The 24,105-nt window shown below is 33.6% G+C and overlaps 1 protein-coding gene across 1 annotated transcript in view; it reads right to left on the minus strand.

Moving 5' to 3' along the window:
• Positions 1-645: 645 nt before the first annotated feature.
• SP4 (Sp4 transcription factor) overlaps positions 646-24,105 on the minus strand; it is a 60,317-nt gene continuing 36,857 nt past the window's right edge. Inside the window, exons 5-6 of the mRNA XM_032483876.1 lie at positions 17,846-18,045; positions 646-3,975 (exon numbers count right to left, since the gene is read on the minus strand). Coding sequence (XP_032339767.1) covers positions 3,728-3,975; positions 17,846-18,045 — 448 coding nt within the window. The 3' untranslated portion in view covers positions 646-3,727. The remainder of the gene's footprint in view (positions 3,976-17,845; positions 18,046-24,105) is intronic.

A 24,105-nucleotide genomic window follows, 5' to 3' on the forward strand; every position in this document is an offset into this window, starting at 1 on the left:
ATAATATATCCATACACTACATAGGTTCTGATTACCAGAGATTTAAAAAGAATCTTTGCAGTCTCCCCTCAGTGGACCAGTGTACTTCCCTGCTGCTTAACATCCCCTGTCCCTCACTTGGCTGTATCTAACCTGGCTTGGGTTGGAAATCTGGTAACTGAAGTTGTCAGAGTAAGGTATTTGTTAAGACAGTTACGGTTCTTCATGAGATTTGCAGGGCTCTCCCAGGAGGAAAAGACAGCTTTTGCTTATAGACTTTGTGGCATCTACATGGCATACACTGCTTCTTAGTCCTTCTGCGAGTTTAAATAATATTTTAATTATGTTTTCATTTTTGGCTCTTCCTACAATTTCCTAACATTTATTGCTTAAAATATTTAAGTAAAAAAGTCTCTAAATCAAATTTTAATTTCCATAAATGTCTAGAGCAACGGCTACAAATTAACATGAAATTTGAATTGGTGTTCTTTGGCAGTATGTTTAGAGAAATGGTGACCAGATCTTAATATCAGGAATTATGAAGAGTTGCCAATACGTTTTCTAGTGAGAAGCATTTACTTTCCAGTGTTCATCGTGATAAGAAGGTTGATAGTTCAAACAATTTATTGCTGCTTTATAGTATACATAATTAAACGAAGAAGCATGTTAAACTCGAGGGAATTTTTAATAGGTTACTTGCAATTGTTATTGCAGGCAACAACTTATACATGATTTTATTTCCAAATCCACAAAAAACAAATTTTATACAAATCAGCACTGTAAAAATGTCAATTACAGCCCCAGAGGCTTTGCTGGCAGAATAATTGTCTAAATTCTAGGATATGGGAAACAGGTTTTTTCTGAATTCATCTTTTTTTTTTTCCATTTTCTTTTTTTTTTACAAAAAAAATTTACAAGTGAAATGTTACTACAAAAGTTTTTATAAGGAATTTTTGCAAAACATTTACATTTTACCATCAACTATTTCTGTTTTAAAATCATTATGTAGATTTAATACCCTATGCTGCACATCAATTTATGTGGGATGACAACTTAGTGACATGCATAAAAAAACACCACAAGGCATTAAAATGAAGACTTAAATACAAATATTGTTGCAATAAAACAGTTATAAAATTGAAAAATAGGACCTAAACATCATGCTTATCTAAGTTTGACAAATTAACTTTTTCTCCTAGATTACACACTTTTATTACTGCTCTCATGAGAGTGATAAATAATGACTTAACATCAAGTTCTAATGTAATCAGCAACACATACACAAACCTAACCAAAGAAAGTATACTGTAAGAAAAAACTATTCTAACACTGGAGTTCTACCATGATAAATACATAGCTTTGCACTGATAATTACAATAAAGAAAAGTTTTATAACAGTGGCAAAGGGAATGAACAGTGAAATGCCATTAAACAAGACTCTACTGCACATCTGTGCCCTATTACTTATAACAGCTATATCCCACTGAGTCAAATAAAGGACACTGAAATTTACGATTCTTATAAGACAAAAAAGTGGATTCAGAATGGTATGCAGAACAGACTGTCAAAATATTTCTAATTTCAGTGGTGAAATGTGCACCTGCTAACACAAATTAATATGTTTTATATGCTATAAAGCTATCCAGATTCAGTTTGTTAAATTTATAATAGGCCTCATTGTTGATTCAAAAATAAATTTCATTTCTGATGAGCATACATAGGTATGCATTAGAACTGGTTCATGGAATAATGGTGCAGAGAGCTCATACTTGGTATCAACAACAACAGAAAGTGTCACTCTGAGGAAACATGATTCAAACATTAGGAAAGTTTCTTTGCATAAAAAAATTTATAGCACTGATTGTGTAGCATAATGATAGATAAAATATATATTTGATGTTTCAGCTCCTATATAATAAAATTAAAATTAACACTACCAAATGCTCCTCTGTACCAAACAAAACAACAAACTGATTCTGATGTTTTAAAGCCAGATACATCAGTTGTTAAGAGTACATTAAATAAAATATACAAAACAATTTACAAAATCCAACTAAAATTTAAAGACTTTGTTACAAGTCTACAAAAGCTTTAAGAAACTTGAAATTTATAACCACAGTGTAAAAATTTTTTTTCCTTTAATCTCAAAGCTTTTTTATACAAACTGAAAGCACAAAAGACCTTCAGTTTTATATAACGCTACAAAGGGCTGGCCTAAAGTGTACATAGTGTAAACAGTGATCATTACAGTATTTCTCCTTCATCAAAAATACAAGAAACATCACAATTTTGGAAGAGAATTTGCATGAGTAGTACTTTTCCTGAAATAACAGAGAATGCACAAGAAAACATAAACCTATACTCAAAACAGGCCCCAAACTAAAGGTGTTAGTAAACCAAGCAGCTAAAAACTTTCATTTTCAAATGGTCAATTCCAATTCCATTATAATCTTTCCTGTGAGACCCTTGCATAAACAATGAAATACATTTTATTCTTTAGTCACTTACTTAACTGAAATTATTCTGATTTTTAAAAAATAGTTTTTGTTTCATAGTATCAGATATGTTATATATTTGTTAGGTTGTATTCTTAGGGAAAATTCAGTTACATAAAGACATTACTGTGTTATAAATTCTTAATCAGCCTTCTAACACAGTGCTAGAAATAAAATGAGATCGGCTAATTTTTAGTAGAAACGAAAACAGAAATTGTAATGTAGTTAAAAGATAATCTTCTGCTGGACTTAAAAAAAGTGTGATAATTCTTTCTTTGGCTACCAAGTCAAAGCATAAAGAATTTTGCACATCATCAACATAACTCATATTTACAGAATATGAAACTACAGAACAATTTAAATTCTATGCAAATATTTCCAATATAAACATTTAAAATGAACTTTGTGGTTCAACCTAAGGTTAGGAATATAATCAATCCTAACCTCAAAACCTTACATGTTAAGTTGCCTCATTTTATTTTTCTGAAGCTATTATGAGTTTTGTTTTAACCATTTTCCCCCCAGGATTTTCCTAAGGTTTCAATCTAAAATTTAACCTAAGGTTTAGCTCTAAGTTCCTCTGGTGTCTCCAAATGGAGAAAGTAATTGGACTTCACTGATTGTCTGCATACGCACTACTATAATGTAGTGGTAATAAAGATCTGAGATGCACCTCAGATTACTTTTTTGGAACTTACCTAATTCAACTGTTGAAGAATTTCTATCATTCAGAAAAGATGGCCAAAACGGTTTTCAGTTGATTTTCCAAAAATCAAGCTAAGGAAATGAAGTTTTAACTCTATCATCAGTTAACCATTTGTTTTCTGTGCTATTGGAGGAAAAAAATCCACATAAATTATTACTGACTGAATTTTTAACAAAGTACTTTCAAAAAAAACAAGTCCAATTAAGGTCCAGCCTGCAAACTACTGAGGTGTGTCTTTTTAAACATGTTAACACATGATGTTAAGAGATGGGAGGATTCAATTTAAAGATTATGTGATATATCTGCAAATAACCACAACATATAACATGGAGGAAATACTTTTCTGTTTCCAGTATATCAGTTTGCTTTTTGTATTTCTAAAATTTCAACACTTCATGTGCTGACCCAGAATCTTAGAATACTTAAAGAAGCCAAGAATGAAAACATGATTTCCTACTCTGTAATCCACTTGACCAGCCCATTTCCAGATTTTCAAAGGTGTGTAAACTTAAGTGCAGCACTAGAGGTCTCTGTTATAAATAACTTTTCAGAATTCTTCCATATTGGTTGAAACATTGGGAGTTGCTGGGTTTGAATCTTGAGAAATGGCTGCAACTGTGACAATTCTTGGGGAGCCAAGCACCTCTGTAACAGATGAGTCCAGTTCTCCGGAGGTAACAATGGCAAGAGCTGTCCCACCACCCTTCTTATTCTGGTGCGTTTTGACATGTTTGGAGAGATGATCACTCCGCATAAACCTTTTAGAACATTCTGGACATTCAAATCTCTTTTCTCCTAAACAGAAAAATATTAAATGAGTAGTAATTCACTTTATTTAAATGAAGTTACAATTTAAAATAATTTCTCTTCTGGTCATTGTATACTTTTGTTTAACTTTTGACTAGTTGCAAAACACTTAACGTTTTTATTTTAAAATGCTACCAAACAAGCAGTGCAGTACAGGAGAAAAAGCATGTGACTGGGAATAAAAGATCTGGGTTAAAGTCTTGATTCTGCTAACTACTGAAAATAAAGGCAGAAGTAAGTAAATAAAATAACTGTTCTGGGGCTTAATTTCTCCGTTTACGGAATAAGAGGGTTTCTAAAAATGATCTAGAAAATCTTTCAGGTATAACAATACATAATGTTAAAAGCTCACGTCCACTCTTCCTTAAAAACTGCTGTCTGGGTTTTGGATAGAATGCCTAGAGGGATGAAATATCTTAGAACTATTTCAAATAAAATCAGTTAATAATTTAATAGTGCATTGAGCTTCTTACAAGGCAAACATGAGAGTTGGGCAAATACTAAACTTCAAATTTAAAAGAGTTTTTAAGACTTAAAGAATAAGACTGTTTGGTTCTGATATACAAAATGATCCTTATATATTCTCTTTCTAATATGTAAGACAATTCTAGGCTCTTGTTCAGATTTGATGGAGAATTCAAAAGCTTCACAAACACAAGCTAAAAGAATTCAGCACCACCAAACCAGCTTTACAACAAATGTTAAAGGAACTTCTGTAGTTATCAAACCACAAGAAAAGAGAAAAAGAAGACCTACAAAAACAAACCCAAAACAATTAACAAAATGGCAATAAAAACACACTATCGATAATTACCTTAAATGTAAATGGATTAAACACTCCAACCAAAAGACATAGACTGGCTAAATGGATACAAAAACAAGACCTATATATACACTGTCTATAAGAGATGCACTTCATATCTAGAGACACATGCAGGCTGAAAGGGGATGGAAAAAGATATTCCACACAAATGGAAATCAAAAGAAAGCTGGAGTAGCAATATTTATATCAGAAAAAAATAGATTTTAAAATATTGTTACAAGAGACAAAGAAGGACACAACATATTGCTCAAGGGATCAATCCAAGAAGATTAACAATTGTAAATATATACCTACCCAACATACAAGCACCTCAATGTATAAGGAACTTGTTAAAAGACATAAAGGAGAAATTGGAAAAAACACAATAATAATGAGGGACTTTAACACCCCACTTACATGAAGGCACATATCAGCCAGAAAGAAAATCGGTAAGGAAATAAAGGCCCTAAATTAGACCAGATGGACTTAACTGATATCTATAGAGCATTCCATCCAAAAGCAACAGAATACATATTCTCCTCAAGTGTACATGGAACATTCTCCAGAATCGACTACATGTTGGCCCATAAAGCAAGCCTCAATAAATTTAAGAAAACTGGAATTGTACCACACATCTTTTCCGACCACAACTGGCCCATAAAGCAAGCCTCAATAAATTTAAGAAAACTGGAATTGTACCACGCATCTTTTCCGACCACAACACTATGATGTTAGGAATCAACTACAAGAAAAAAACTGCAAACATGTGGAGGCTAAACAATATACTACTAAACAACCAGTGGACCACTGAAGAAATCAAAGAGGAAATAAAAAAATACTTTGAGACAAATGAAAATGAAAACATAATGATCCAAACCTCTGGGATACAGCAAAAGCAGTTCCAAGAGGGAAGTTTATAGCGATACAAGCCTACCTCAGGAAACAAGAAAAATCTCAAGTAAACAACCTAACCTTACACTTAAAGCAGCTAGACAAATAAGAATAAACAAAACTCAAAATTAGTAGAAGAAAAGGAATCATAAAGATTAGAGCAGAAATACATGAAATAGAAACTAAAAAAACAGAAAAGATGAATGAAACTAAAAGCTGGTTCTTTGAAAAAATAAATAAACAAAACTGATAAACTTTTAGTCAGACTCATCAAGAAAAAAAAGGGAGATGGCCCAATTAATAAAATCAGAAATGAAAAAGGAGTTACAACTGTCACCACAGAAATACAAGGGATCATAAGAGGCTACTATGAGCAATTTATACACCAACAAAAAGGACAACTTAGAAGAGATGGACAGTTTCCTAGAAAGGTACAATTTGCCAAGACTGAACCAAGAAGAAATAGAAAATATAAATAGACCAATTACCAGTACTGAAATTGAACCAACAATTTAAAAACTCCCAACAAACAAAAGTCTGGGGCCAGATGGCTTCACAGGCGAATTCTACCAAACATTTAGGGAAGAGTTAACACCTATCCTTCTGAAACTATTCCAAAAAACTGCAGAGGAAGAAACACTTTCAAAGGGACTCATTCTATGAGGCTATCATCAAATCACCCTTATACCAAAGCCAGACAAGGATATCACAAAAAAAAGGAAATTACAGGTCAGTATCACTTATGACTATAGATATGAAAATCCTCAACAAAATACTAGCAAATCAACTCCAGCAATGCATTAAAATGATCATACATCATGATCAAGTGGGATTTATCCCAGAGATGCAACGATTTTTCAACATCCACAAATCAATCAATGTGATACACCACATTAACAAATTGAAGAATAAAAACCATATGATCATCTCACTGGATGCAGAGAAAGCTTTTGATAAAATGCAACATCCACTTATGATGAAAATTATCCAGAAAGTGGGAATAGATGGGACATAACATAATAAAGGCCATATATATCACAAACCCACAGCTAACATTATACTTAGCGGGGAAAAGCTGAAAGCATTCCTCTAAGATCAGGAACAAGACAAGGATGCCCACTCTTGCCACTTTTATTCAACATAGTTTTGGAAGTCCTGGCCATAGCAATCAGAGGAGAGAAAGAAATAAAAGGAATCCAAACTGGAAACAAAGAAGTAAAACTGTCACTGTTTACAGATGACATGATACCATACACAGAAAACCCTAAACAAGTAACCAGAAAACTACCAGAACTCATCAATGAATTTGGTAAAGTAGCAGGGTACAAAAATCAATATACAGAAATAAGTTGCATTTCTATACACTAACAATGAAATAGCAGAAAAAAGAAATTAAGGAAACAATGCCATTTATCATCACACCAAAAAGAATAAAATATCTAGGAATAAACCTACCCAAAGAGACAAAAGACCCATACTCTGAAAACTATAAGACACTGATGAAAGAAACTAAAGACAACGTAAACAAATGGAAAGATATACCATGTTCTTGGATTGGAAGAATCGATATTGTTAAAATGGCCATACTACCCAAAGCAATATACAGATTCAGTGCTATCCCAATGACATTTTTTACAAAGCTGAAACAAAAAAATGTTAAAATTTGCATGGAAACACAAAAGACCCCAATAGCCAAAACAATCTTAAAAAAGAAGAGTGGAGCTGAGAGAATCACACTCCTTGACTTCAGAATATACTATAAAGCTACAGTAATCAAAACAGTATGGTATTGGCACAAAAACAGATACATAGATCAATGAAACACGATAGAAAGTCCAGAAATAAACCCATGCGCTTACAGTCCATCAATCTATGACAAAGGAGATAAGACTACACAATGGAGAAAAGACAGACTCTTCAATAAATGGTGAAGGGAAAACTGGACAGATATATGTAAGAGAACAAAATTAGAACATTCTCTGACACCATACACAGAAATAAACTCAAAATGGATTAAAGACCTAAATGTAAGACCAGATACTATAAAACTCCTAGAGGAAAACATAGGCCAGAATACTTTTGGACACAAATCATGGCAATATATTTTTTAAACCAGCTCCAAGAATAATGGAAATAAAAGCAAAAATAAACAAATGGGATCTAATTAAACTTAAAAGCTTTTGCACTGCTAAGAATACCATCAACAAAATAAAAAGACAGCCTACAGAATGGGAGAAAATATTTGCAAATGATGCAACTGACAAGGGACTGATTTCCAAAATATACAAACAGCTCATACACCTTAATATCAAAAAACAATCAACCCAATCAAAAAATGGGCCAAAGACCTAAACAGCCATCTCTCCAAAGATGACATACAAATGGCCAACAAGCACATGAAAAGATGCTCAACATCATTAATTATAAGAGAAATGCAAATCAAAACTACGAGATATCACTTCACATCAGTCAGAATGGCCATCATTAAAAAGTCTACAAACAATAAATGCTGGAGAGGGTGTGGAGAAAAAGGAACCTTCCTACACTGCTGGTAGGAATGTAAATTGGTGCAGCCACTAAGGAGGACAGCATGGAGGTTACTTAAAAAACTAAACATAGACATATGATCCAGCAATCGCATTTCTGGGCATATATATGGAGAAAAATATAATTCAAAAAGACAGATGCACCCTAGTGTTCACAGCAGCACTATTTACAATAGCCAAGACATGGAAACAACCCAAATGTCCATCGACAGATGACTGGATAAGGAAGATATGTGTATGTGTGTGTGTGTGTGCCCGCCCATGCATACATACACACACGCACAGGCACACACACAATGGAATACTACTCAGCTATAAAAAGAATGAAATAATGCCATTTGCAGCAACATGGATGGATTTGAAGATCGTCATTCTAAGTGAAGTAAGCCAGAAAGAGAAAGAAAAATGTCATATGATATCACTTATATGTGGAATCTAAAAAAAAAAAGAACACAAGTGAACTTATCTACAAACCGGAAACAGACTCCCAGGCTTAGAGAACAAACTTAATAGTTTCCAGAGGGTAAAGGGGGTGGGAAGGGATAAACTGGAAATTCAAAAATTGCACCCTTTGGGAAGTGACGGAAATGTTAGCTATCCTGATTGTGGTGGTCGTTTCATGGGTGTATACAGCTATCAAAATTCATCAAACTGTACATCTGAAATCTGTGTAGTTTACTGTACAGGAACCATTATCACAGTAAATGTGTTTTTTAAAAAAGATAAGACAGTTCTACTGGAACTAACTACTCCCGTATTTTAGAAAAAAGTCATTTCGTTTTACTGTATACTGGATAGTGGACATAAAAATGTGGTTAACTGATATATCATCATGTTCACAATGGACCACCCTTTAGCTTTAGTCCTTCCCTTTAGAAGTGTTACTTAAGGGAAAGAAGTAATATTTTCCTGTCGGATAGTGGAATTTGGATAATAAGAAAATTCAGTTTAGCTGACTTCTTTTACCTGGCCCCACTTCTGACTTACCAATAGAAAATCCATATGTTCAAGCTTGTCATATCAGATATTAGCCCCTCTTTATGTGTGTGCTTTTATTTTTTTTAAATTGCACCTGCAATTTCTAATTGAAGTTTTGTTTCTCTTTCAGTGTTGAAAAATGAAATGAAAGGATAAATAAATGCTTTAGACAAAATCCTCAAAGAAATTAAATATAAAGGCAGTTAAGTCTTACGGAAAATGACTTGCTTTTTATGAATGCTGACACTGAGACAAGGGCGAAAAACAATTAAGTGACGATTTCTGTTTAAGGACCAATCTTGAACTTCTTTATCTCTCAAATTTCCCATTTTATTTCAAAATAAAAATTCTCAGTTTACGAATTTTAAAACTGGAAGAAATCTTGAAGATCTTATTTTACATTTTCATTTTACAGATGAGTAAGTTGAGGCTCAAAAATTAATTTGCTTGGGAATCATACAACTTACTGATATCAGAGCAGGGGTTCAAGGCACCTGATTTCTAGTTTAGGCTTTCTATACTTTATCACCAGATGCAATTAGAGACGTCTATTCTTTTATGGCAACAATGGCCAAGAATAATCAAAGAAATCGGGTGGTGACAGCCTGAAGGGAAAGTAAGCACACAATCAACTGGGTCATCAGCCTGTACACACTGGCTGTTTAATAAATATTTGTTAGCTGTGATGTTCATAAACTCAGTCATTTTTCAACAAATATTTATGGAACATCTATAATGTGCCAGGCACTAGTGATATAAAAATGAACAAATTAAGAGTCTCTGACTTTAAGCAGCTTCCATTATCTTGAGATAGTCATCTACAACCACCTTACGAGTTAGAAAGAGTTACTAGCAGCAATTAAGAAAGAAATTTAAGTCCCTAGCTACTCAGTAGCAAACTGTAAGATAAATGAGAAATGGTGGTCACACAGTTTGTGTGCGGACTTTGTCTACTCCTAAGTGGTGTGGGTGTCCAATTAATTTCAAGCAATGAAAACTGGCTAGAATATCAAAATAAGTAAATTATGTTGTACATGGAACAGAATAGAGAGCCCAGAAATAGACACAAATATAGTTAACTGATATTTGAAAAAAAATTATGTTGTACAATTAAACTATCATTAGGGGAATGACATTTCAGTTTATTAATAACCTTTTCCACACAGAAGTGTGTTTTCTGTGATGTCAGACAATTTTTGAATTTCCTTCTCTTAGCAAATATTATCATTAAAATTTATAATATACAGATACAAGGAGGTAGATTTCTTACACTATGTATATGGCAATTATATTTTTTGTATTTATATTTACAATTATTTTAATTATTTTTACAATTACCCTTAGTAGAGTTAACGTTTTTCATAATTAATGCAACTAATTACCAAAACTTCATTATTAGTCACTTATGGTAGGCAAAATTTCCCCTCCCCTACCAAAGATACCCAAGCACTAATCCCTGGAACTTGTAAATATGTTTTATTACATGGCAAAAGGGACATAACTAAGATTATAAAGGTTACCACAGGGGGATTATTCTGGATTATCTAGGTGGCCCAATCTAATCACACGTGTTCTTAAAAGCGCAGAGCTTTCTTTCAGCTTAAGTCAGATGCAACAGGAGAAATCAGAGAAATTAGAAGAGAGACCTGATCTACTGTTGCTGGAGCATGCAAAGTATGAGAAGGAATGTGGGCCTTCTCCAGGAGCAAACACCAGCCCCCTGCTGACAGCCAACAGGAAAACAGGAACCTACATCCTACAACAGGAAACACTGAAATTTGGCTAACAGCGTGAATGAGTTTGGAAGCAGGTTCTTCCCTAGAGCCTTTAGTAAGGAACACTATCCAGCCAACACCTTGTTTTCAACTTTGTGAGATGCTAAGCAGAGGACCCAGGCTGAGCCTACTATGACTTTTTACTTAAAGAAACTGTGGTATTAAGAAAATGTGCGTTGTTTTAAGCTCTTAACTTTGTGGTAGTCTGTTGTGGCAGTAATAGAAAACCAGTTACGTAAGACATAATCCTGAAAAAATTAAAGCCTAATAAAAATGAATTATTACTGATTATATGGTTCAGGATCTATGAAACATCTTCATTACAAGTATCAAAAGCATGTCAAGAATAAATTTTATCTCTCTTAGAAAATCTCAAGAATGTAACCAAAATGATTTTGGTTTAATAAACTGAGTATAGGGGAAAAAAAGCTTCTTTTACTCTAACTATTAACAAGATTGCCATGCTCTATTACATGATTATTAAAATACTGTAGTATTTTAAAGGATTTAAGTAAAATATTCATATTTAGAAACTACAGTAGATTATTTCCTAATATATTAACGGTAATTTCTCTCAGAAAAAAAATCTGCTGAGATTTTCAAATGGAATCAGATTTGAAAGGATATATGGAACAAATCAGACCTTTTAAGTTTATCTAGAGTAGTCATCAAGGGCCAATTACCTAGCTGTCAATAGTTCTGCCTATAATCTCATTTTCAAACCTAAGCTAAAATAGTGTATAAAGCATACTTTATGAATTATTAATATTATTTCTAATTTTATCATTTGATAACATGACATACCTCCATATTTATAAACCACATACCTCCATATTTATAAACCAAAATAATTTCAGGAGTGAACTAAGGGACTATATCAGTTTTCTAGGGCTTCTGTTTAAAAAAAAAAACAAAAACAGAAAAAAACCCACAAAGTGGTTGGCATAAAAACAGCAGGTATTTGTTCTCTCAGTTATGGAGGCTAGATGTCCAAAATCAAGGTGTCAGTACTACAAAACTCCCATCAAAGGCTCTAGAGAAGAGCCTTCCTTGCTTCCTCCTAGCTTCTGGTCACTTCTGATAATCCTGACATTGGCTGGCTTACAGCTGCAGTTCTTCAATCTCTGTCTTCACAAGGCCTTTTCCCCTGTGTCTCTTTGTCTTCTCCCCTTCTTATACGGATGCCAGTCATTGGATTTAGGGTCCAGTAGGTCCTAAATCCTAGGCACTGAGCACAGTATGACTTCATCCTAATTCATCTCACATGCAAAGAACCTATTTCCGAATAAGGTCACATTCACAGATAACGGGGATTAGGACTTGAACATATCTTTCTGGGAGACGCAATTCAACCCATTATAGGGACATTTAAAAATGCCCGGCATTGTAATCACAAATAAAAAACATACACTTTGTTCACTGAATAACTTTCACTAAATGTCCATTTGTAGCATATGTTTAATTCCTTACCAGACTTTTATATATAACTCACATTACAGAAACCATATTTTGATTTGTTCTAAGAAATCAAATTATTCAAACTGAGAAATCTGTAGTCCCTGGACCCCTACAATGCCTATCAAGAGGAACCTATCAGAACCTCCTGGACAATGCTTCTTACCTACCCAGCCTGGAATATCTGAACTTTTTATAAGTACACTCAATTCTCCTCTATCATCACCTGTGGATACAAGTAAATTAAAAGGGGGAGGAATGATAATTTGAGAGAACTCGTGTGGCTTAAATTTTCTTATAAGTAGAAGACTGAGAGTAAGGGGAGGTTAAGTGGGAGTGACAAAAGGGAAATAAGACTTAAGGTTCAGATAATTACTAAGGTAATGAGGAAGTTAAAAAAAAAAAAAGAGTAAGACTTATAGGATATTCTGAGAGACTGGATGAGATTTGAGACCCTGAACTTGCAGGAACATAAATTTGTATACTGAGTAATTTTTCACTTCTTCCTTTAGCAATTATCTACTCAAATATAGAAGCCCTTTGGCCATTTTATTATTCTTTTTCAAAAGACAATCTCTGATCTACTGTAATGGTTTTAACTATCATCTACAAATGGACGGTGACGTCAAGATCCCAATTTCTAAACTCAACTATGAATGTGACTTTTCCTACCATGCCATAGAACACATCATTCAACACGTCACAAACAGAACTCAACAACTCTCTAATCCTTGTAATTCTTCAGAAATAAAGGGGAAAAAAACAAAAAAACACAAAAGAGGTAACGTCAGTAAATATGGTGACCAAAAAAAAAATCACTGCTCTATGAAAGGAATCAGAAAATTGAGAAAAAAACAAGTCAACCCTTTCAAACTCTGGAAATTAATCAAGGCTTGCAGTAACTCAGGGGCTGTTTAATTTTTTTAAAAAATAGCTCTTTCTTGGTAAGAACAGCAAGTTTTGCGATGCTTTAATTTGCCTAGTGTCACTTTCTACTCTCCAGCAGCCTGGCAGCCACCAGAGGGAGCAAAATAGAGCTGGAGCTTTCAAAACTCTTTTCCCAAAGAATCACCATTGTTTCTTTGGAGGACGCATAAAATACTGTTGTACTTCACTTTCCTTGGAAGTAGCCCAATGCAAAAACCTTCCTCTGGAAGTAGAAAATGGCACGTGTTGTCTAAAACAATTATAGCCATGTGTTTAAACTTCATGGATGTCCAGGGCAATGAACAACACTTGGGCCAAACAATAAAAAGGCTAAACAAAAAACTTAAAATAAAAAGCTGGGAGATACAAATATCCATAGGGGCTTTGAAAAGCTCTGACATACTCCTTGTAATGTAGAAGACTATATGGAAGCTTAGGGTTGTGAGCCTACCCAGGAAAGGGTTGAGAAGAACCAAACTCTCATCTATGTACTGTCTTATAAGACAGAATCAGAAGAGCAATAATGTCTGTGATATTCTTCCCAGCAACAATTTGTAACCTCAATCTAATCATGGAAAAAAAAAAAAGACAAACCCAAATTGAGGGATATTCTATAGGGCACCTAATCTTCCAGTGTGAAGGTAAGAAAAGACCAGGAAAGAATGAGGAAATTTCACAGACTGCAGAAGACTAGAGCCATGACAAATAAATGCAGTGTGGTATTCTAGACTGAACTCTGGAATGGAAAAAAGGATTATCTGTGGGAAAGTCTATAGTTTAATTAATAGTATTCTACCAATGTTAATTTCTTAACATTGTGTTATAAAAGAGGTTTGCAACAGAGGAAGCTGGGTGAAGGGTTTATGAGAACTTTCTATACTATCTTTGCAACTCTTTCAAAAGTATAAAAGAGCTTCATTTCATAACTCTTCTGTAAATTAAAATTACTTCATAATTTAAGAAATTATAAATAAATAAAATTAACAAGCTCTTAAAAGCTAAAAGGGAAAGATTAGGTCATCTACACAAAACAAGAAAAGAGTAACAATGAACTTCTTATTAGTAAAACGGATGCAAGGAGAATATAGGGCAGAGCCATTAATATTTTGAATGAATATAATTTGCAACTTAGGATTCTGTACTAACCAAACCATCACGTAAGTGGAAAAGCAAAACAAAGACATTTCAAAATTAGGTTACTTCCCTATGCCTTTTTGTAGGAAGCATTTCAGAATGTTTTCCAGAAACCAAGGAAATAAACAGAAAACTGAAGGTGTGAGATCTTGAGAACACTAGATCAAAACCAAAAGAGCAGGGGAAAAAAAGAGTCAATATTACAAACGCAGTAGCCCTAGAGAGGAATCAATCAGTGTTTGATTAGAAAGCTGGAGATCTCTAGGAATAAGAAGAAACTGGATGGAGCTGATACTTTCCTTGAAAAGTTAAAATAACAAGAGGAGGTGATAAAGTTAATCAACGCAAGGGGAAAGAAGGCAATTTGAAACTTCAGAGAAAAACAAAAAACACACAGGAGAGAAAAACAGGGAGGTGAAACTCTCACTAGTTTGTTCTCTCTGTGACTCTGTTCCTTTTTTGTTATATTCACTAGTGTGTTTTATTTTTTAGATTCCACTTTTAAGTGGTATCATGAAGTATTTGTCCTTCTCTGTCTGACTTATCTCACTTAGCATAATACCCTCCAAGTTGCTGCCAATGGCAAAAATTCATTCTTTTTATGGCTGAGTAGTATTCCACTGTATTGATCTACCACTTCTTTTTTACCCATTCATCTGCTGGTGGACACTTAGGCTGCTTATGTATCTTGGCAATTGTATATAATGCTGTGAACATTGGGGTGCCTAAATCATTTCAAATTAGTTTTCATTTTTTTTCAGATATATACCTAGGAGTGGAATTGCTGTGTCATATGGCAGTTCTATTTTTAGTTTTTTTGAGAAACCTCCATACTGTTTCCGTAACAGCTGCACCAATTTACATTCCCACCAACAATTCACAAGGGTTCCATTCTCTCCACATCCTTCCCAACACTTGTTATTTGTGGTCTTTTTGATGACAGCCATTCTGACAGGTGTGAGGCAATATCTCATTGTGGTTTTGATTTGCATTTCCCTAATGATTAGCAGTACTGAGCACTTTTTCAGGTTCCTGTTGGCCAACTGCATGCCCAAAGTGAGGTAAATTCTCAACTCAATGCAAGAAGTCAATAGAGTGTTTAATATTGATGTATCAATAAATAACAGTATAAGCATACTATTTAGATATATGGCAGCCATCACAGGATGAATTCAAATGTAAAAATAGTTTAGAGATTAAATATGGTTTTCTCTGGGGAGCAAAATAGGGGGTAGGGCAAAGAGTCTCCTTAACAATCCAAGGTCTTCAATATGATTTTGATTTTTAAATACAACACGCATGTGTCATCTGAAAACTTTTTTAATATTTATTTTACCAAAAGCAAAAAAATCTGCACTATTTTCATCAGTGAATAAAAATAACTCATTTATTCATTCATAGTAAGGTGCTGACTGAGTTTTCCTGCAGTGCATTGGTTGGGTATTAGATAAAACATTGTTCTTCCCATGAATAACCAAGGTTTTAAATGCTTAATCAATACTTATTTATTTCAAAAGATACTATTTCATATTCTTTTCAGCAACTTTAATAAACATTGGAAGTTACTATATTATGTCTTTAAAAGTATATGCTGATATAAAAGCTAAACATTTTTCAGAATACCATGTTTAATTAAACAATTATGTATATGATGTATTCAATATGTTTGAAACACTGAAAGTAAGCTTAACGTATGTTAAATTCTGAATTATTCAAGTTATTAAAAGATGATAATGGTGTGGACCATTTAAAAAGGAAGAAATTATGCTTTCAAATCATTAACCTTTGGTTTTGAAACATGTATTTATATAAATCCTTCAATAAATTTGTATTATCTATATGAGTGTGGATGTGCAATAGAAATTAACCTTAGAAATTCATTATTTCTCAAAGAAAATGATGAAACCATGTGAGAGGTTCCAAATTTTCTTGGCATCCCTAATCTGTCCCACTGCTAATGTAGGGTGGAATTACTACATACTGACATAAATAGCACAGTATTTTTCTAAAACAGACATCAATATTGTTATGGGCTTAATTTTTAATCACAACAGATTTGCCAATATGTAAGATGAGATGGCATTAGAAACTCCCAGGTAATATACACAAAGTTTTTAAAACTTCTTTTACATTAAAATTCTTGGTTTTAGCAAAATATTAACTCAGTGATTGAGCCATTATACTAAGACTCATCTGTATTACTAATCTACATGCATATCAAACTAAATAATTTTTAGTTATCACTTTAAATAGATTTAACAACCACTTTTTCTTACCTGAGACTACTTTCTAATCTGTAAAATGGAGCCAATTTCTAGCTCACAGTGCTGCTGTTAGAATCAAATGAGATAATATATTTGAAACATCTGATAAATGGTAGCTGAGCAATAAATGTTAGTTCTAGCTGCCATTTTGCCCTACATGTACCTTGATACAAGATAAAAGTTTAATGTCCAATTAAAAAATCTACTAAAATTATTAATTTATTCAATAATTAAATATTGTGTCTATATATGTGTGTGTGTGTGTATATACATATATATAGTGTTCTAAACAGAGAAAGTCGGTGTTACATGCAAAAAAAAAAAAAGAAAAGAAAACTGCCCCATTGCCCTAACAGATATCAAGACTTAATATAAGCCTCTGGTAATTACAATAGTATACAGTATTGGTGTAGGAACTGACAAATAGATAAAAGCTTCAAACCAGAGGACCCAGAAACTGAGCCATTCTTAAAGGAGACATTAATACATGAGAGAAGTTTCATTACAAACCAGTGGAGAAAGAAATGGGCTACTCAAGAAATGGCTTTCCACATGAAAGAAAAATAAAATTGTATTTCCTTCCAGGCCATCATCAAAAAAATTCTAGACTGATAAAACACCAAACTTACCAAAAAACAAAAAACAAAAAAACAAACAAAAACAAAAACCTTAAAAGACAATGAGAAGAATATATTTGATGCTCTTGATGCTTCAGTCAATTGTCCAGATTGTGAAAACACAAAAACTAGTAATAGTCACCAATAAAATAATTCAACTTTCTTTTCATCTATTTAAATACTGACAAAAAGTAATGTATGTGAGTTCAACATGCTAAGAATACAAGATAAGCAAATGGAAAAAATTCAAAGTCATGTAATTATGCCAATAAAGCTTATAAAAAGTAGAATAAAATATATCTCAGAGATGAGGTAAAAAATTTTGATCTTAAACATCTTTCATATAATCACGACACTGAATTCTCCTTAATTTGCGTATTTCCAATTTGATAGCTAATTATCACTAAAATTTTCATCTAAGCAATGAAAAAAGAAGTAAAAATACAGGTCCTAAAATAAACCAACTAACCTGTATGGGTTCTTCTATGTCTCTGAAGCTCATCACTCCTTGTAAATCTTTTCCCACAAAACATCCAGTTGCATATAAAAGGTCTTTCTCCAGTATGCCAGCGAAGATGTGCTCGTAGGTGAGATGTTTTGCCATAAACTTTTCCACATCCTTCAATATGACAGATATGTTGTTTCTTTTTTCCTGGTTCATTACTGCCTCTAACAAAAACAAAAACCAAATGTTAATTACACTCCCAAACATCAAGCTTATAATTAAGGAAAAATAAGAGGAAATCAAGGTAATTAAATGATGTTATTCTAAATGGGTTTTTAAAATCATGATGCTACAACCGTAGTTACAAATAAGAAAAATTTCAATTAAAAATGTTTTTAAAAACCCAGGCTGTGTAGTAAACTCAGAAGTACTATGAAAACACCTTAATCTTAGAGAGTTTATGTTCTGCCATGGGATTCATGTTCCTTTCCTAGTAGGCTCCTCCCTTGGGAGAAACATCTCTTCAACCTCTTCAAAGCACTTGAACATTCTTCTCTCAAATACCAAAAGATGATAATCCTCATTTAAAAGAATAAGGTTCAGAGTTTCACTTCCAGAAAAAACAGCATGAGGAGCTTCATGGATCTACACTCCCCAGTGAAACCGGCAAAAATGATTAAAAAACAAAAAAGCAAATACCATTTACAATCTCTGGAAATGGCCCTATGAGTATACAGCAAAAAAAGAAACATTTATTCATGAAAATCAAATAGAACTTGCTAAACAGTGAAGAGTCTACGGTATTTGAAGAAAGACTCACTCCCGTTCTCCTTCCTCCTTCCACCTCTCTGACATAGAAACACTATAGACTGGTGCAACGGAGAACAGGGTTCCCTTTTCTCTCACCTTCCAGTTGGAGGGTATTTTCTCAGGAGGGGCAGGGCATCATCATTTCTCAATCTATCCTTAATTATCTGTTGCTGAGACTAAGTTCCAGGTAAGTGTGGCTGACAGATTAGGAACTCCTTTCTTCCACCCAATCCCAATCCCTGAGACACAGGCTCTACCTTGGATGGGGCATGATGAAAACACTGGGGTCCAGATTATCCATGACCCAGCTCATTTGCAGTTCATAAATCAGAGATTCCAAGCCTGGGGAGACAAGCTAGTAAAACCTGAGGCTACTGCTGCTCCATTCCCCACAAGTGCTCAGCTCCTACAGCAGGAATGCCTAGGGAGAAATGTGCCATTGTCCCAACCCCCCAGTTCAAGAGCCATAGTACAGAGATTTTGGCCAGAGGGAGAGCACACTGTAAAATAGAAAGCTCCAGTTCTCTTCCCCCAAAGAAACTGACTTCATTTGCAACAGAGTGTGGAGAGGTTTGCTCTTAGAAAACAGTGGAGACTGCTGTAAAAGGCAATTGGGAGGAGACTAACACACTCATTGCAGTAACAGACTAAACTGCAGACTGACTGGCTGGGATACCAGAGAGAACTGAGGAAAGAGGCAGCTGGCAGGAGCTCTACAGAATCAGAATAAATCTCAATCACAGACCTAATTCCCAGTCCTGGCCCTTTAAAAACCTGATTGGATCAGTCTGTGGAGCAATATGCACTTCAGGGAATTGTTGAAAACAATAGAGCAATCAGTTGGCAATTAGTGGAGTTTAACAGCTGGGTGTGGTCGGGAAAAGAGCCAAAAAGATCCCTACCAAAACCACTGCCATCCCACGGTCACTGGGGAGCCACATGCATCAATGGGGGTGGGGGAGAGGGGGCAGAGAGTCTCACTAAAATAATCCAGCTAGTCACTAAATAAATAAGCAAACAACAATAACAAGCCAGAGGTGGGAGGAGGACGACTTAAGAGTTGCTACAATGTATTATTTCAATTCTCCAGTTTTCAACAAAAAATTATGAGACAAGCAAAACAAGCAAGCAATAAAAGAAAGTATAACCTTTACATTAGGAAAAAAGTAGGCAAGAGAAACTGCCTGTAAGAACAACCAAATTTAACAAGACTGCAAAGTAGCCATTATAAATATATTCGAAGAACTAAAGGACAACATGATTAAAAAAGGTAAGCAAGGTATAATGACAATGTCATACCAAACAGAGTATCAATAAAGAGCTAGAAATAATTTTTAAAAGAACCAATTGGAAATTCTTGAGATAAAAAGTCCAACTGAAGTGAAAAATTCACGAGGGACTCAAGTGAAAGAAGAAAGCGAAACTGAAGGTAGATCAATAGAGATTATGCAATCCAAAAACCAGACAAGAAACAGAACGAAGAAGAATAAACAGAATGTCAGACAAACATGGGATGTCAACATATGAATAAAAAAAACCAGGAGGAGAAGAGACAGGAGGAAAAGGGGGTGGGGGACGAAGCAGAAGAAATATTCAAAGATAAAATAGCTGAAAACTTATTACATTAAACATTAATCTATACTTTCAGGAAGCTCAACAAACTCCAAGTAGGATAAATATAGAGATCCACAAATAGACACTTTACACTAAAAATCCTGTAACCCAAAGACAAGGACAAAATCTTGAAAGCAGCAAGAAAAAAAGGACTCATCACTTACAAGAGAACCCCAGTAGTATTAAATGCTGACTTCTCAGTATAAACAATGGAGGTCAGAAGGCAGTGAGAAAACATATTCAAAGTACTCAAAGGAAAAAACTCAAACAAGAATTCTATACCCAGCAAAGTTATCTTTCAAAAATGAAGATAAAATAAAGATATTCTCAGATAAACAAAAACTAAGAAAATGTGTGGAGACTAGATTTGGTTTGTAAGAAATACTAAAGGAAGTTCTTTAAGCTGAGGGCAAGTGAAACCAGAAAGTAATTCAAACACATACAAAGAAACAATCAAGAGCACCAGCAAAAGTAATTTTTTAATTATAAAGGACAACATAAGTATATATTTCTTCTTAACTAATTTAAAAAGCAACTTTATAAAACAATATGTATAAAATGTATTGTTAAGCCTAAACATTATAGAAGTACAACATATGTAATTTATTTGCCTAGAACAGCACATAGGAGGTGGGTAAGAGCAAAGCCGTATGGAGCTAAGGAAATGACCCTAGATGGGAATTCAAATCGATGGGAATAAATATAGAAAACCATAAGTGATAAAGTTAACATAGCAAAAGCTAATATATACTTGTTCACCTTTTCTCACTTCTTTAAAAGACATAAAATCATATAAAGTAATAATTATAACAATGTATTGTTGGGTTTATAACACTCAACAATAATATCATTAAAAGGGGCACAAGATAACATACCTATATGGGGTAACATTTCTATAACTCACTGGAATTAAGTTACTATAAGTCTTACACTGATTATGATAAATTAAGATACATATGATAAGGCCTACGGCAACCACTAAAGAAATAACTCCATAAGGTGAAAAAAATTATTAACAAAATTAAAATGCTACATGACAAATTAAAATAATATATTGACTTAATTCAAAAGAAAGCAGTAGGAAAGGATGGGGAACAAAAAGAAGCATGAGACATAGTAAACAAAGTAAAATGGTAGAAATAAATTCAACTATATTGATAATAACATCAAATGACAATGGATTATACAAACCAATCAAAAGGTAGACTTTTGTCAGATTAGATTTAAAATGAAACAAGATCCAACTATACTCTGTCTATAGGTGATACATTTTATATTCAAAGATACAAAAATACAAAGAAATTGAAAATAAAAAGATGAAAGAAGGTATCATGCAAACAACAAACACAAGAAAGCTGGAATGACTATACTAATATTAGACAAAATAAACTTTAAAACAAATGATGTTATTAGAAATGGAGAGGGAAATCTGACAAGAATATATGGGTCAATCCATCAGGAAGGTATAATAATTACAAACATTAATGCACTTAAACAGGAGTAACAGAGTACCAAAACAGAAGTAAAAACTAACAGAATCAAAGAAATAGACAATACAATGATAATAGCTGGAGATTTTAATTCTCTATCTTCAGTGGCATTCTCATAAAACTAGGCAGAAGATCAACAAAGAAGCAGAAGACTTGAATAACACTATAGATGAACTAGACCTAAGAGACATCCATAGAACACTCTACCCAACAACAGCAATCTTCTCAAGTGCACACGCAGTGTTCTCTAGGACAGATCATATGCTAGGCTGTGAAACAAATATTAGTAAATTTAAAATGACAGAAATAACACAAAGTTTTTTTTAACCACAATGGAATAAAACTAGAAATCAGTTGTAGGAGGAAACTGGGAAATTCACAAATATCTAGAAATTAAACAATATACTCCTAAATAATCAGTGGGCCAAAGAAGAAATCAAAAGGGGAACTGGAAAAAAACTCTGAGATGAATGAAAATAAAGACACAACATATCAACAATACTAAAACATCGCATACATGCACATAAAGCAATGCTTAGAGGAAAGCTTAAAGCTGTAAACACCTGTATTTCAAAAGATCTTACCTTAAAAACCTGTCAGAATAGATATTATCCAAAAGACAATAAATGTTCGTAAGGATGTGACGAAAAGGGAACCTTCGTACACTGCTGTGGGAATGTAAATTGATGCAGCCATTATGGGAAACAGTATGGAGGTTCCTTAAAAAACTAAATAGAACTACCGTAAGACCCAGGAATCTACTCCTGGGTATTTATCCAAAGAAAATGAAAATACTATTTTGAAAAGATACATGCACCCTTATGCTCACTGCATCATTATTTACTATAGTCAAAATATGGACGCAATCTAGATACCTATCAATAGATGGAGTGCACACATGCACACACGCGCGTGTACGTACACGTACACACACACACACACACACACACACACACACAAATGGAATATTATTCAGCCACAAAAAGAATGAAATCTTGCCATTTGTGACAACATGGATAAACCTAGAGGGTATTATGCTAAGTGAAATAGAAAGAGAAAGACAAACACCATGATTTCACTTATATATGGAATCTAAAAAACAAAATAAATGAACATAAAAAAGAAAAAGTTATATATAGAGAGAGCAAAGGTAGTTGTCAGAGGAGAGGGGTGTAGGCAGAGGGAAGAATTAGGTGAGAAAGATTGAGAGGTACAAACTACCAGTTAAAAAATGAGTCAAGGAAGTGAAATGTACAGGATAGGGAATATATATAGTCAATAACCATGTAACAATTTTGTACAGTGACATATCATAACTAGACTTACTATGAGCATTTTGAAATGTATAGAAATACTGAATCACTATACTGTGTAACAGGAACTAACATGTGGTACTATAGGTCAATCATACCTCATAAACAAACTCAAAAAGAGATCAGACTGTGGTTACCAGAGAAGGGAGAAATGAATAAAGGCAGTCAAAATTCCAGTTCCAGGATAAATAAGTACTAGGGATATAATGTACAACATGATGAATATAATTAACACTGAAGTATGTTAAATATGAAAGTTGTTAGGAGAGTTAATGCTAAGAGTCCTCATCACAAGGAAAACATTTTTTTCTATTTTTTTAATTTTATATCCATATGAGATGATAGATGTTCACTAAACTTGTGATAATCATTTCATGACGTATGTTAAGTCAAATCATTATGCTGTACACCTTGAATTTATATCATTTGCATCTCAATAAAACTGGAAGAAAAAAGATCTTAAATCAATAACCTAACTTTCCATCTTAAGACAATGAAAAAAAGAGAAAATTAAATCTAAAATAAAACAAGCAGAAGAAAGAAATAATACAGAGCAGAAACTAATCAAATAGAGAACACAAAAACAATAGAGAAAAATCAGTGAAACAAAAAGAGCTGATTCTTTGAAAAGGACAACAAAACTAACAAGCCTTTAGGTAGACTAACCAAGAAAAAAAGAGAAGGCTCAAATTACTAGAATCAGAAATGAAAGTGGGGACATCAATACCAACCATATGAAAATAAAAGGATTATAAAGGAATACCCAGAATAACTGTATGCCAATGAGTTAAATAACTTACATAAGATGAACAAATACCTAAAAAGATACAAAGTACCAAAACTGACTCAAGAACAATATAAAACTCAAAACAAGAGGTTGAATTGGTAGTCAAAAAAATACTCACAAGAAAAGCCCAGGACCAGACAGCTTCATAGTTTACAAAACATTTAAAAAATTAACACCAGTTCTTCACAAACTCTTTCAAAAAAAAAAAAAAACCAAAAAACTGGAAGGAAGACTTTCCAACTCATTCTATGAGGCCAGTATTACCCTTAC

Source organism: Camelus ferus, chromosome 7 (genome assembly GCF_009834535.1).
Source record: "Camelus ferus isolate YT-003-E chromosome 7, BCGSAC_Cfer_1.0, whole genome shotgun sequence".
Taxonomy (NCBI): Eukaryota; Metazoa; Chordata; class Mammalia; order Artiodactyla; family Camelidae; genus Camelus; species Camelus ferus.